General features: G+C 56.7%; 1 protein-coding gene across 5 annotated transcripts in view; it reads right to left on the reverse strand.

The window, feature by feature from the left end:
* The window catches only part of PAPLN (papilin, proteoglycan like sulfated glycoprotein), a 40,136-nt gene that overhangs the window by 12,074 nt on the left and 12,799 nt on the right, over window positions 1-15,263 (reverse strand). For all 5 annotated transcript variants that reach the window (XM_050798678.1, XM_050798677.1, XM_050798676.1 and 2 more), the window contains exons 6-19: window positions 13,414-13,544; window positions 12,522-12,645; window positions 11,981-12,061; window positions 11,712-11,884; window positions 11,407-11,530; window positions 10,789-10,915; window positions 9,603-9,810; window positions 8,889-9,071; window positions 8,569-8,710; window positions 4,215-4,295; window positions 3,747-4,002; window positions 2,470-2,590; window positions 2,008-2,146; window positions 488-965 (exon numbers count right to left, since the gene is read on the reverse strand). In XM_050798678.1, the coding sequence (XP_050654635.1) occupies window positions 488-965; window positions 2,008-2,146; window positions 2,470-2,590; window positions 3,747-4,002; window positions 4,215-4,295; window positions 8,569-8,710; window positions 8,889-9,071; window positions 9,603-9,810; window positions 10,789-10,915; window positions 11,407-11,530; window positions 11,712-11,884; window positions 11,981-12,061; window positions 12,522-12,645; window positions 13,414-13,544 (2,368 nt within the window). The remainder of the gene's footprint in view (window positions 1-487; window positions 966-2,007; window positions 2,147-2,469; window positions 2,591-3,746; window positions 4,003-4,214; window positions 4,296-8,568; window positions 8,711-8,888; window positions 9,072-9,602; window positions 9,811-10,788; window positions 10,916-11,406; window positions 11,531-11,711; window positions 11,885-11,980; window positions 12,062-12,521; window positions 12,646-13,413; window positions 13,545-15,263) is intronic.

A 15,263-nucleotide genomic window follows, 5' to 3' on the forward strand; every position in this document is an offset into this window, starting at 1 on the left:
TGGAACACAATGTTTTTAATTTTGTTTTTAACCTTCCCAAATCCCTCATTAATATGACCCAGTCCCAAGAGTCATCTTGACCAGAGCCCACACCTGTGATGTACACAGGGCAGGAGGTAATGCCACCATTTTACAGGTCAAGAAACTGAGGCTTGGAGAAGTTGGGTGACTTGCCAAAAGTCATGAAGCCAATAAGCTTTTCCGGCCAGACAGGCCCCAGGGTATACTGGTGAGCTCTGATGGAGAACCCCGGAGCCCCCATCTGTACAGATGTCTATTAGACATCAGAGTAGCCTCAAGTCTCTGAAGCCCCAGCTTCTCCATCCATAGAATGATGGCAACAAGGCCCACCAGGCAGGGCTCTCAGGAGAAACAGAAGTTAGGGATGGGGAGGGAGGGCCGGCTGACTTCAGGTTTTAGCTCCAACTGGCGCACTCTTGGCCTGGGTGTCCTAACCCCCCGTCTACCTGGGGAAGGTGGGCCTTACCTGTAGGAGGAGCTGTGGAAGGGTGGCGCTGGTGATCCGGCATCTCCACCCAGTCCAGGGGCCCTGGGCTCAAGCTCCTGCCCCCATGGCCATTCTCCAAAGGCCTGGGTGTGGGGGGCCTCCCCTTGCCCAGGCTGTTGGTCTTGCCGCCAGAGACCACCAGAAGGCCAGGGCTTTCTCTGCACCACAGCCCCTGTCCTGTGCTGGCTGGGTTCCTGCTCGCCTGCAGGACTGCTGCTGCCACCAACCGTGTGGGTGCTCCTTCCAGAAGCCCCAGGCTGGGGACGACGGGGCCCGTGGAGAGATCCCTGGCAGCTGCTCATGCACTCTTGCTCCGAGGCAAAGTTATTGGCATTGCCATGGCAGCCGCCATACCAGAAGCGGTTACATTGGCCCACAGAAGCAATGAAGTACCAGCGGGCAGCCCAGTCTGCACAAGAGCCATGGGCACTGGGCAGCAGGCACCGCACAGGGTAGGCTGCGGGGCATGGGTGTGATGTATGTCACCGAGGTGCCCAGTACTAAGGCTGCACCCTCCATCCCCTCAGCCTCCGACTCAGGAAGCAGGCCTTTCCCCATTTATAAAGCGTGTCTACACCCCTGGCTGGGGGCCTGACCTGGCCCTGGGATGCAGGACACTTCCACCGGAGTCTGTCCACTGTGCAGACCTGCCCCAGGCTGGTGCCACAGCAGCCTTCACCCACAGAGCTAGAGCCTCTGGGAGGTCAGGGCCAGGGCCCCCTGGGCCAGCTCCCTTGGACCCTTGGCCTTTCCTGCCACCAGACCACCTGGAGTCACATGCAAAGTGAGCCCAGAAGGTGAACCTGCCTGCTTAGCTTGTGATAGGGACACAGGCCTGAGCCACCCAGGGCGTGTGAAGATGCCCAGGAAGGGCCTTCCCTTGTCCCCAGGATGCCGCACTGACTGGCCACTGAGCCCACCTCCAGCACCCAGCCTGCCATTCCAGCAGCCCTCACCAGCATGGCCTGACCCACCTCTCCACATTCAGACATGACCACGGGTGCCTCCCGCGAGCCCTCACCACAGCCCTAGCCTGGCCTTTGAGGTCCTCGCAATGGTTCCCAGCAGCTCTACTCATTCATCCAGGGCTGCAACCTCAAAGCACTACCCTCCCTCCAGCACTCAGCTCCTGCTACTCCACACACATTCCAGGCAGGGTCAGGGCACTCCTGCCCATCCCAGCACTAACTGCCCCGCACCGGCTCTGCCTCGAAGGGGCTGACTCCCAAGCATGAGACTGGCATCCCAGCCCCTTGGGATTCCCACCTCCCACCCTCCCCAGTTCCCAGAAGCAGCCAGACGGCCACAGGCTCAAACTGCTCGATGCAAGAACACCCTGGCACTGCTGTCTGGCCTGGCACCTAGCAGGTGTCAATCAACATTTGTGGAAGGAATGAATAACTGAGCCAGCAGGAAGGTCTTGGTTCTGGGTAGGGGCTGGAGGCACGGTGGGAGCAGAGTCTACCCATCGAGGAGGAGGAGAGGGGGCGTCCACTCACCATGGCTGGGCTGGCCCACACAGCCTTCCCCAAGAGGACCGGCTGCAGCGGCCACGTTGTCATAGCAACAGCCAAACTGGGAGCCCCGGCACTCACTGGGCTCATTCTGCTGGGCCTGGGGCTGGTGGGTGTTGTGGACCTGGGGAGGAAACCCATGATTGGAAAGTGGGCAATGGATCTGGCCATTGTTGGGAACTCTGGGCTGCCATGGGGAGGATGGCAGGAAGGAGAGGCCAGAATCCCAGCCCAGGGGAGACCAGAGGCCAGGAGAATGTTGGATGAAACCCCTGATCCGCCCCAGGCCCATCTTTGAAGCCCGGTGCCCTCCAGAGGATGACCCAGGCCAGCAGGTTTGCAGGGACCTCCTTTCTCCGAGGCCAAAGCGGCAAAGATCCTGGGTCACAGTGACACTGAGCAGGCTCAGGGGCTGGCCTCCTCCCCTCCCACAGGCCAGACACTTACTGTAGAAGCCACTGCCCTTGACCTGGGCCTGCTCCTGGTGCCGTCACTGCCGTACAACTTCGTGCAGCCAGCGTGATGGGGCCCCTCAGCGACAGATACCCTGTCAGGGCAGCACCCGTACCTAGGCAGACATCACACAGCCCCTCACTGCCCAGCCTGTCCCCATGCTCCCTGCATCCCAAGACCCAGGCTCTGAGGCTCCCCATGGTGGGGGCTGACAGGGTGGGGACCCGGGCGGGAGAGGATGTGTCCCTATGTGCAGGGCAGGCCATTTTGTGTGCCGCAATCTCTGCCTACATTCACCGGCTCTTAGCAGCTACCAGGGAGGGCAGTCATAACACAATAAGCGGTGGCTGTGCCCCTCATCACTGGCAGAGCGTCAATTGCACAGCCCACAAAACCAAGAAGGGGGACGTTCATCCGAGTCCGACCAAATGTCAGTTCTCAGCGGGAGTTACAAAACAGAAGCAGACGGGAGACGGGGCAGAAGAGGGGGTTCAAAGGAACCCACCATTTACTCCACACCCACCCACCAGGTGCCAGGAGGCAAGGTGAAAGGAGGGAGGGTGCCCGGCGCCCTCTCTGTGCCAGGCATACTGTGATGCACTTCACCCTCACGGGGGCTCCATCATGACTGTCATCGTTCCCAGTTCTCAGAAGAGGAACCAAGATCACAGAGGTTAAGTCACGTGGCCCAAGTCACCCAACACATAGCCGGCGAGTGTCTGAGCTGGGAACTGTCCCCAGGCCACTGGCCACAAAGTCTGGGTCCAGAAGCACCCAGTCTGAGACAGCACATTGGGGATGCGTTCAGGGCAGGCCATGGAAGGAGGAGAGGCAGAGGGAGGACACCTGCAGGAGTGGGATGACTCGGACCCAATCCATAAGGCAGGCGTGGCGGGGACTGTTACGAAGACTGTGAGGAGCTGGTCGGCCCTCGTCCAGCCTTTACCACAGGTTCCCTGAGCCTGGTTAGATCTGAGAGCTAGAACTGCACCTGGAGCCTTCTCGGAGTCTCCGGCTGTGTTTCCACAGGCTGACACTGCAGCAAGGTGGGGTTTGTGTCCCCACTCGGCACAGCAGGAGGCTCAGCCACAGGAAGCCAAGTCCCCAAGATCCCATGCTCAGGGCAGCGCAGGGAGGAAAGCGTGGGCATCCTGTTCCTGAGCTGTGCACACCCACCCCAGCCCTCTTCTGACCAGAGATGTTGACTCACCCACGGGGCCTCACCTTCCCTCTTTGATGGGGCAGGGGGAAGACCTGTCTCCAGCACCCACCTGCTCTGCTGACAGGAGACCCCAGGGCAGCCTTGCCACTGTGGCCCGAGAGACGCCGTGTGGCCATCGGGGCAGCACCCATGAGGACTGTGTCTGCAGTCATGGGGCCCTGAGCCCGACTGTAGGGGTCGCTGGTGTAGGGGCTGCTGCAGAGAGGGGGCGGGGCCCAGGGCTGACAGGTGGGTGCCTCGTTCTCCCCTGTGGTCACCCCCGGCTGAGGGGTGTTCCTGGGCTGCCCACCACTGGCCTCTGGAGTCTACAAAGAAGAGGAAGCAAAAGACACACAGTGCCTCCACCTGGCTCCTCCCCTCCACCCCTGACCACGCCGGACCCACCTTCCTCCGTCCCCTGGACCATTCTCCCCTCCACCATGGCTGCACCCAACTGTGGCCTCCACACCCCCACGGACCATCCACTCAGACACAAATACTACAGGGCTGTGAGTGGGGGATAGGACCAAGCTCTCACCCGAGGCAGAGGACTCCTGAGGGCCCAATGGCATTCGGGGGTTGCTGGCAGGGGTGTGCACATCCTGCATGCTGGGGACCTCTGCAGGGAGCCAGGAGGTCCATGCGGGATGGAAAGGGAGGAAGAGAGGATGGACCTCAGCTGTGGCCAACCCTGCCCAGCACTGGCTTCTACCCCACTGCCCAGGCAGGGCCCGGGAACCTGAGACAGCCCAAGGGGAGAGCACCACCCGGGATTTCAAAAACCGCCCAGCCACTCTTCCAAAGTCTCCAGTCACACCGAAAATGCTCATCTTTTTTGAGACAGGGTCTCTGTCGCCCAGGCCGAGATGCAGTAGTGTGATCACAGCTCACTAAAGGCTCAACCTCCTGGGTTCAAGTGATCCTCCCACCTCAGCCCCTGAGTAGCTGGGACTACTATCTTTTTTTTTTTTTTTGTAGCGATAGGGTCTTCCTATATTGCCCAGGCTTGTCTCAAACTCCTGGGCTCAAGTGATCCTCCTAACTCAGCCTCCCAAAATGCTGGGACTATAGGTGTGAGCCACTGCACCTGGCCAAAAATGCTAATCTTACATGTTCAGCAAAAAGTATCAGATATAAAATGTGCATGTGTTATGATCCCAGCTACATAAAACAAAAAACAGAACATACTTTAAAAGAAAAATTGGATGAAAGGCAAACAATCCAATTTTTAAAAGTGGGTAAAGAACTTATGCATTTCTCCAAAGATGATATGCAAATGGCCAACAAACACGTAAAAAGATGCTCAACATCATTAGTCATCAGGGAAATGCAAATCAAAACCACAATGAGGTCCTGCTTCCTACCTACTGGGATGTCTAACATCAGAGATTGAAATAACGCACTAAATGCCACCAACCTGTACACTTTAAAAGGGCTAACTGAATGTTATGTAAATTTCACCTCCATAAAAAAATTCCATATTTTAAAAAATCGGATGAATAGACAAAGGGATAGAAAGAGACTAGATAATGAGCCAAGCATGGGCTCACGCCTGTAATCCCAGCACTTTGGGAGGCCGAGGTGGGCAGATCACTTGAGGTCAGGAGTTCGAGACCAGCCTGGCCAACATGGTGAAACCCTGTCTCTACTGAAAATACAAAAGTTAGCTGGGTTCAGTAGCATGCACCTATAATCCCAGCTACTCAGGAGGCTGAGGCAGGAGAATCACTTGAGCCTGGGAGGCGGATGTTGCACTGAGCCGAGATCATGCCACTATGCTCCAGCCTGGGCAACAGAGTGAGACTAAGTCTCACAAAAAAAAAAAAAAAAAAAACGACAATGACAAGAGACTAGATAATGAAAACACAAGGCCGGGTACAGTGGCTCACACCTGTAATCTCAGCACTTTGGGAGGCCAAGGCGGGTGGATCATGAGGTCAGGAGATGGAGACCATCCTGGCTAACACAGTGAAACCCTGTCTCTACTAAAAATACAAAAAATTAGCTGGGCGTGGTTGTGGGCACCTGTAGTCCCAGCTACTCAGGAGGCTGAGGCAGGAGAATGGGGTGAATCCAGGAGGTGGGGTTTGCAGTGAGCCAAGATCGCGCCACTGCACTCCAGCCTCGGCAACAGAGCCAGACTCTGTCTCAAAAAAAAAAAAAAAAAAAAAAAAACCCACAAATATAGCAAAATATTAGTTGTGGAACTGACTGACACAGTGTGTGCATGGCTGCTGACTATGCATTCTTTCAACTCTTTGGTATGTTTAAAGTTTTTATCATGGTGTCCAACTTGTAAATTTACAAAAAATCATTGTGCCATTAGAATGGGTGGGTTTTATGGTATATGGATTTATTTAAACAACATCCCTAAATTTTTCAAAAAGATTTTTCATGACAAAATACTGTCGGAAAATGCAAATGGATAAGTAGATAAAATTAGGACAATACGAATGTTTTTTTAATGCTACATAAGAGATAACCTGTAGGACCATCCCCCAAAATCATGCTCATCGCGAAAGCTGCTATGAGTGCTCGGGAGGCAGGGTGCCCTTCCCTTCTATTTGTGTGCTTCAAATTTTCCAAAATAAGCAGATTACTATATAATGGAAGAAAGGTATAAAGAATAAAATAAGTGGGTCAGGCACAGTGGCTCACACCTGTAATCCCAGCACTTTGAGAGGCTAAGGTGAGAGGATTGCCTGAGCCCAGGAGATCAGGACCGGCCTGGACAACATAACAAGAGCCCATCTCAACAAAAAATCAAAAAATTAGCTGGGCGTGGTGGCCTGCACCTGTGGTCTCAGCTTCACAGGAGGCTGATGTGGGAGGATCCCTTGAGCCCAGAAGGTGGAGGCTGCAGTGAGCTATAATTGTACCATGCACTGCAGCCTGGGCAACAGAGACCCTGTCTCAAAATAATAATAAAGTAAGTGAATATTCCATTCCCACATGGACTACATCTTGCCAAAATCCCTAGAAATATTTATCTATCTATCTATCTTTTTATTTCTGAGATAGAATCTCGCTCTGTCTCCCAGGCTGGAGTACAGGGGCACGACCTCTGCTCACTGCAACTTCCACCTCCCAGGTTCAAGTGATTCTTGAGCCTCAGCCTCCTGAGTAGCTGGGACTACAGGTGCCCGCCACCACGCCCGGCTAATTTTTGTATTTTTAGTAGAAATGGGGTTTCGCCATGTTGATCAGGTTGGTCCTGAACTCCTGGGCTCAAGTGATCCACCTGCCTCGGCCTCCCAAAGTGCTGGGATTACAGGCGTGAGCAGTTGCACCCAGCCCCCAGGAATATTTAAAACAATGATAATTTGGGGTTGGAAGACTCCAATAGATATGTGGTGAAATCTATTTTTTTTTTTTTTTGAGATGGAGTCTCACTCTTGTTGCCCAGGCTGGAGTGCAATTGTGTGATCTCAGTTCACTGCAACCTCCGCCTCCCAAGTTCAAGCAATTCTCCTGCCTCAGCTTCCTGAGTAGCTGGAATTACAGGCGCCCGCCACCACACCCAGCTAATTTTTTGTATTTTTAGTAGAGATGATGCTTCACAATGTTGGCGAGGCGGGTCTGGAACTCCTGGTTTCAAGCGATCCTCCCACCTCAGCCTCCCAGAGTGCTGGGATTACAGGCTGGGATTAAACTTCCCTGGCCTTTTCCTTCCTTTCTATGTGAGTCCTGCTAGTCGCTGCGACAGGCTTAAGATCACCTCTTTAGAAGCCAGCAAGGCCCTGGGGAACAGACTGGCTCCATGGAGATCTGAACCCCTGGGAGTCCAAGGCTCTCCTGCTGGTGAGCCCCAAGGGCCAGGCCCCAGCTGAGGCACCAGGAGCCCTCAGGATGGTCAGTGAGCCCGAGCTCCCCGCAAGGCCTCACCACCACTCCTTCCCACCCTCTGCTTAGCTAGCAAGCACCCCGTGTGGTCAGCCATTGTGCCGCATGAGCCACCACGGTCTGGAAAGTCCCTCTTTTTAACCACTGTACAGACGGGCAAACTGAGAATCAGAGAGGTGGGGCACTGGCCCGAGGCCACATAACTGGTCAGCAATGGAGTGGATCGAAACTCAAGCCTGCTGGTGCTGCTGAGGCCACTGGTTCTTAGCCACACCTGTCACATGTCTCATAGAAATTCTGCCTTCCTTCACCTCAAGGTCCCTACGGCTTAGAGAGTTCCCATCACGAGTGAGTCAAGGCCAAACATGCCTCTCTGCAGTATTGGGAGGCCACCCCTCCACCCCCATCCCAGCTCAGCCACCACCCACATCCTTCCTCCATGTGGCATCCTCACGCCAAGCAAACGCCGGCCTCAGTGCCCTTTCTCCAGCAGGCCCTCCTGCCTGTGAGGCTCCCTTCACAGTGGGACGGGGATGAAGGGAAGAAGACAGAGGCAGAAGTGGCATGTGGAGACACTCCTTTCTGGACTGCTTCCCTCCCTCAGCACACAGTCAGTCACTCAGTCATTCAACAAACATTCACTGAGTACCTAACCGTGTCAGGTAAGTTCTATGGGGGTATAGAGAGGCATATGGAAGCTGGGGACCCAGTCCTCAAGACGTTTATAGTGGGTAGGTCTGACAAGCCGTATACAACCACAGCAGCACAAGGAAACGAATCTAAGAGTCCCACAGAAATGACAGCATGCTATGGGGGCCGGAGGGGCAGGGGGCGCGCCACTGCTGAGTGGAGGAACGCAGGGCTGCCTCGTGGGCTGCACACCAGGCAGGCCTTACAGATGGCAAAGGGTTCAGCGGGGGAGACGTGGGAGAAGTGGGGTCCAGAGGGATGACAGTGCAGGCAGAGGCCCCGAGGCAGCACATGCTTGTGGGTTCATAGCCAGTGGGAGAGAGGTCGGGCCAGGCTCCTCCCTGCCCTCCGGTCCTTACCCTGGGGGAGATGACAGGGCTGCGTGTTACAAGGCTCCACATCCACAGGCTTGGAGTGCTGCAGGCTCCCGCAGTGGCTGGGCGGCCCAATGGCACAGATGACCTGTCGCCTCCGAGTGCCCGAGCTGCAGCTCTTGGAGCACTGAGGCCCAGGGGTGGGAGAGAGCGACCCTGAGGGTGAGGCTAGGGGTGGGGACCCACATGGAGACAGGCAGGGGAAGGTGCGCAGTGGCCCGTGTTAGGTCCAAGGATGGCGCTCGTGTGCAGCCACCTGCTGGAGGCCAGGCTCAGGTAGCAGGTGTGGGGTGGAGAGCGCTCACCAGACCCCAGGCGCCGACATGCCAGGCCTGGTCCCTGAGGAGGGGGCAGTCCTCATGCACGCAGGGCTCGCTGAGAGGTGGCCGGTCTTCCAAGGAGCACGCTGCAGTTTGGAGCAAAGAACCCCCATGACCCCGGCAAGTCACACTCCGCCTCCGGACGCCAACGCCACAGCTGACAGAGCACTGCAAGGACAAGGCTGTCAGCAGGAGCTCGGCCCTGCCCCGAGGAGCCACGCCAGGTCGGACAGCTAGCAGCCCACCAGCCTGGCATGGAGGCAGATAGCACCCACTACCCATATCCTTCCCAGGCCCAGAGAGGCTGAGTCACTCCCCTGAGGTCACACAGCCTGAACCATGGCTACTGACAACAGACTGAGGGTGTCACCCATTTATATTTTCCACCTGTTTGCAACTTAAATATACGTAGGTGCTAGAAGCAATGACTGACAGCCTAGACACTGCCAACCCCTCCCTTGCCCCCAAACAACACACCCAGCTTCTTCCTGCCCTGGGATCCTGGAGAAAAAGGAAGAGCCCTGGACCAGTCATCCAGGTACTTGCTTCTGGTCCCAGCCTTGGCCACAGCTTCCAAGATGACCTGACAGGTCACTTTACCTCCCAGGACCTCAGTTTCCATAGCAGAGGACAAGACCCCAGCCCTTCCCTGCTGCTGCCCAGGCCCAGCACCAGCCCCATCCGGGCCAGGGGCCTCACCTCTCCCCAGGGCTCCGGGCTCCAGGCTGCACAGCGCTGCAGGTTGCAGGCCTGAATGGCAGGGGGCTTCCCAGGCAGCCCGGAACACTCAGCCTCCTCCACAGCCTCCTGGACGCCGGTCCCGTCAGACGAGATGCAGTACACAGAGCGGGACTGGGAGCCTCCTCCGCAGGAGGCCGAGCAGGGCGCCCATGGCCCTGCCTTCCAGCTGGCAGGAGGGGGAATCAGGTAAGGCTGGCCCGGGAGCATGGGCAGAAACCCAGCCCTGAGAGGCACAAGCCCTCACTCACACAGGTGGCCTGAGGATGCCCACCCCTGCCCATCCTCTGAACCTCCGGCCTGAACAAAGGCCACGACCCAGGCGCTCCTTAGCATCCCCACCACCGGGCCAGGCTCTCTGAGCGCTCCCCACAACTCGGAGCCCCACGCCACCCCCTTGGCTTTCCGGTCCTCAACGCTATCCCCCTTTCTCCTTCCCACCAGGTCCCTGTCTCCCAGTCAGACTCCATTCCTCTCAGTCTGACCTTAGTCAGGGGCAGCTCCTGGAGAGGGTGCGCTCACCCACGCGTGGAGCAGCTCTGCCGGGCCCCAGGTGCAAGGACCCGGAGGACAGAGCAGCCCTGTGGCCCCATGCAAAGCCAAGCCTGCCACCATCCCAGGAGGCCCACTGCCACCAAGGCCAAGCGGTGACGGGTTGGCACCAACCCTGCGGGGAGCCTGTGACCTGCAGGTTACCTGTTCCCACATACTCGCTGGGCCCCAGCAAGGCGCCACGCTCCAGGCCGGTGCAGGTAAGAAGTCCTTTGTGCACGAACAAAGGCATGGCCGACGCCAGCAGGCCCTGTGGCCCGACCCCTGGCCCACCCCTCGGCATCTGCCAAGCCAAACCTTCTGCTGGCTCAGACAGACAGGGACCTCTAGAACCTTCTCCAACCCTCCTGCCACCAAGCCTGGGTGTTCTGAGTACTTCGTGGTCACAAGAGGGCAGAGAGACCAGACCTGGGCTCAGGCCCATTCTCTGCCTCCCCCAGGGAGAGCTGCCACCTCTCCCACACCCCAGTAACAGTGTGGGGGGCCCTGGACCCCCGCCTCTTTGTTCTACACCTAAAGCAGCTTGGAGGCCCTGTTCCCTTCCCACCCAAGTTCTTGGGCCCCATCATAGGTAGAGGGGCTGGCAAGGCCTCACCGCTTGGTCTCTGGGCAAGGGTGAAGGTTGCAGGAGCGCCGGTCGGCCGGCCGTGGCTGGCGCTGGCACATGTGGTCGGGGTAGGCCTCATGGTCGATGGTGCAGAACACCAGGCGGGACTGGTGACCTGAGCAGAGGCCCGGCCACGGCGGGCAAACACCAGTCAACATTCACTAAGCATGTTCCCCGGGCCAGGCGCCATCCTGCACTCACCCCGTAGGTCATCCCCATTCAGCCTTAGATGACCCCCCAAGGCAAGTGCCACCATCATCCCCAACTGGCAGATGAGGAAACTGAGGTTCAGAGAGTTTTTGCTGTGAGAGAGCCCTGCTCTGGCACCTGATCACTGACCCCAGGCCCAGTCTCCGTTCCTAAGGGAGTCCGTCTCCTATGAGATGCCGCTGCTTCTGGGAAGCCCCCTCTGGTTCTATTCACTTAGGCTGGGGTCCTTCATGGAGTCCCCCAGATCCCTAGGTTTTCCTCAAAGCCACCCCCATAACACAGAGATTTCTCGCCTGCTCATCCATCTCCCCAGGAGGGGCTGCGACTTGCTCACCCATGGCCATGGGACCCGGCACACGGAGCCCACACCCTCCCCTGGTCCATCCACGCCCGCACCTCCGCCACACTCCACGCTGCAGTCACTCCATGAGCCGTGGCTCCAGCTGAAGCCAGGACCGGGGTGGCGCAGGGGCAGGTGGTACTCGTAGTGCACGCCGGGGTTGGGCTCCTGGCTGATGAGCTGCCATGGGAGAGTCCTTGTTGGGGTTTGCTGCTGCGGGGCACTCCCACACCCGCCACAGCCCCACAGCCCCCTGCCAGGCTCAGGCCCAGAGCCACTCAACCCCCCATGTACAGAGCTTGGCAGCCTCTTGGGGACCACGAGCCACCCACTCACCCTCTCTCCCCACACCCCCACTTACCTCAATGACCAGGGGCTCCGAGGTGGGGCCCCGGGCATGGAGCCGCTCGGGGGCCAGGTCCCCCTCAGCACCCCGCTCGTAATGCAGGATGGTGCTGGCTGCCGGCAGGGCCCGGGCCGCCTCGATGGTCCAGTGCCCATTGAGATAGTATTCCCCACGAACATTCTTCACGGCTGCGCAGAGGAGACCGCATCAGTCAGCAGCAGGAGGCACGGCCACACCTCCTCCTGCAGCCCCAGACCTGCCAGGACCTAACCCCAGGCTCTCACCCAGAAAGTTCCTGCTGGCAGCAGCCTCCTCGATGAGGATGCTGGTGGCACCCGCGGGAACTATGAGGATCTGGTTGTAGCCTGGTGGGGGCAGAGACACAGGTGCTGAGGGTGCTGGGCTATCCCTCCCCCGGCACCACTCAAACAGCAGGAAGGAGTGGCCCCCAAGGACTCCAAGTGCCACGCAGCACAGAAAGGGGGCAGGGAGGGTACGCAGGAGCCGGACCGGGCCGAGCTGCTGGGAACGGCAACCCTGGCAGAAGAGGCTGCAGTACAAAAGCCAGGGTGGCGGGAAGGCTCAGGGCACCCGGAGCACACCGGGAGCGGGAAGAGATGGGGAGAACATCCAAGCAGTGGCAGGAGGTGGGACTGCACAAGTGGGCAAGGGTCCTAACCAAAGGCCACATGGGGCCTTTCAGACGTGACCTGATATGGTCAGAGCCTTCGGGTGCCATGGGGGCCACTTGGCCTGGAGCCTAGGCCAGAGCAGGGACAGGCAAGGAAGGGGCAGACAACAGCCCCTTGTCGGAACCACCCCCACCTCGGCTGAGGTCATTAGCGTCAAAGGTGCCTGTGACGGGGTAGCAGGTCGTGCCGTCACCCCCACACTGCAGACACTTGTCCTCCTGCTTGGATGAGTCCAGCTCGTGATCACAGCCGACAACCTGTGGGCAGACACGCGGGAGGCATGGGAGAGGGCATCATGGCCACATCAGGCCTTGGGCCCCGTCACACCCTAACCCCAGCACCCGCGCAGCCCAGGCAGAATAGGGTGGTCAGGAGTGATTCAGTCACAAGCCAGGGGACTGGCCTGTGACTGACAATCCATTTATCTGCTCAGCTCCCATCTCCCCTTCTGGTAATAACGCCCTGTTTTCCTTGAAGGGCCACCTCTCTCCCGCAGAGTTTGAATGGAGCTCCCCAAATGTGGGTCTGGGGAGGCTGGAGTGGTTCAGGGTAAGTCCCAATCCCCGGTGGCTGAAACTCCTGGGAATGAGGCCCCCTTTCTCTGGGAGGGGCCAGGCTGCCACAGCAGAAGTCCGGAGCAGCTGGCGGCCACCTCCACACCTCCTGGGAAGAACAGACCCGATCCTGCTGCTGGACCCACGGAGAGGAAAGCCGAGTGGCACCTCATTCATGCACCTGCGGCTGTCCCTGTTGTTTGTTTTTCTGAACTCGGTTTTAGCCGGATTTCTGCCACCCAGAGGGTTTCTCTTATTGTAGGGCTAGCATTCTCCAAGAATGAAGGTGAGGGGCCATAGGGCATCTGTGATGCCTGCAAGGTACCCTAGGAGCTGGGCTTGGTGTTCTGGTAACTTGAGAAGACACCAAGCTCATGGCAGCTACCTGGGCCTGTGGGTGATGGACAGGGAAACACCCGCACTGAGCCCCCAGGCAGCCCGGAGGCAGGGAGGGGCTGGGGGACCACTCACCCGGCAGCTGCCATCCACACAGACATCCCTCTTGCCAGGCTCACAGGGCGTCCCGTCGACCACAGCCTCCCTGTGCTTGTAGTAGAAGTTCTCCCCCTTGGGAATGCAGTTCAGTTCACACTTGTTTGGGGCTGGGGTGGGCAGGAAGGCAAGACTGAGATCCTGAGGTTGGATGACGCCCCTCCCCAGGGCCCATAGGCCTACCCTAGCAACAGGAAAGCATGGGTCAGAAAGCCCTGCAGCAGCCCCCACCCAAGGAGAAGGGGCCGTCTCCCTGAATCTGTCGCACCTCTAAGGATCAAGTCGAAGAAAAGTCCCAGGATAAAGAAAAAGCAAAGTACTTAAAGAAGTCTATCTCAGCATTGTTTATCACAGCTGACCGGGATAAGGAAAAAGCAAAGCACTTAAAGAAGTCCATCTCAGCATTATTTACCACAGCTGACCAGGATAAGGAAAAAAGCAAAGCACTTAAAGAAGTCTACCTCAGCATTGTTTACCACAGCTGAGGTGGTTACAACAGGCTATTTGTTTTGTTTTGTTTTGTTTTTTTGAGATGGAGTCTCACTCTTATTGCCCAGGCTGGAGTGCAGTGGCACGATCTCGGCTCACTGTAACCTCCGCCTTCCTAGTTCAAGCGATTCTCCTGCTTCATCCCCCCCAGTAGCTGGGACTACAGGCACGTGCCACCACACCCGGCTAAGTTTCGTACTTTTAGTAGACATGGGGTGTCACCATGTTGGGCAGGCTGGTTTTGAACTCCTGACCTCAGGTGATCTGCCTGCCCCAGCCTCCCAAAGTGCTGGGATTACAGGTGTGAGCCACCGTGCCCGGCCATAACAAGCTACTCTTTAAACAAATTATCAATGGAATATTACACCTGCTGACTATGAAGCTGCAAATGATGATTGTGAAAACTATGTGGTGTGGGAAGATGCTTAAAACACAGAATGCAAAACGGTGATTAATATGCAATAATTACAAATATGTAAGTGTATATGGAGAGAATGATGTGAAAGGGGCTAAGATGAAATGCTAACAGTGATCTTGTGAAAGGGGCAGGATGAGGGTAACTTTTTCCTGGTTTTAATGTTTTTCAGATGGGATCTCACTCTGTCTCCCAGGCTGGAATGCAGAGGCACGATCAAAGCTCACAGCAGCCTCCACCTCCCAGACTCAAGTGGTCCTCCAGCCTCAGTCTCTCGAATAGTTGGGACTATAGGCACATGCCACCATACCCAGCTATTTTTTTTAATTTTTTTTGTGGAGACAGGGTCTTACTACGGTGCCCAGGCTAGTTTAAAACTCCTGGGCTCAAATGATCCTCCTGCTTCAGCCTTCCAAAGAACCAGGATTACAGGCAGGAGCCACTGAAACTGGCCTGGTTTTAATTTTTTTCTTTTGGAGACAAGATCTCACTCTGTCATCCTGGCTGGAGTGCAGTGGTGTGATCTTGGCTCACTGCAGCCTCAACTTCCTGGCCTCAAGTGATCCTCCCACCTCAGCTTCTTGAACAGCTGGGACTACATGTGTGTGCCACCATGCCTAGCTAATCTTTGTATGCCTGGCTAATCTTTGTATTTTTGGTAGAGATGGGGTTTCACCACATTGCCCAGGCTTGTCTCAAATTCCTGGACTCAAGTGATCGTCCTGCCTCAGCTTCCCAAAGTGCTGGGATTACGGGCATGAGCCACTGCATCCAACCTTAATTTTTATATTTATCTAAATATATACATTTTAAAACAACCCAAAAGTACAAACAGGATTATAATCATCTCCACACCATGGAAGGTATCCCTCTACTATCTTTTTAGACTTTCCTCTGTGTTCCAATTTTTCTATCATGTGAATAT

This window comes from Macaca thibetana, chromosome 7 (genome assembly GCF_024542745.1).
Source record: "Macaca thibetana thibetana isolate TM-01 chromosome 7, ASM2454274v1, whole genome shotgun sequence".
Lineage (NCBI taxonomy): Eukaryota > Metazoa > Chordata > Mammalia > Primates > Cercopithecidae > Macaca > Macaca thibetana.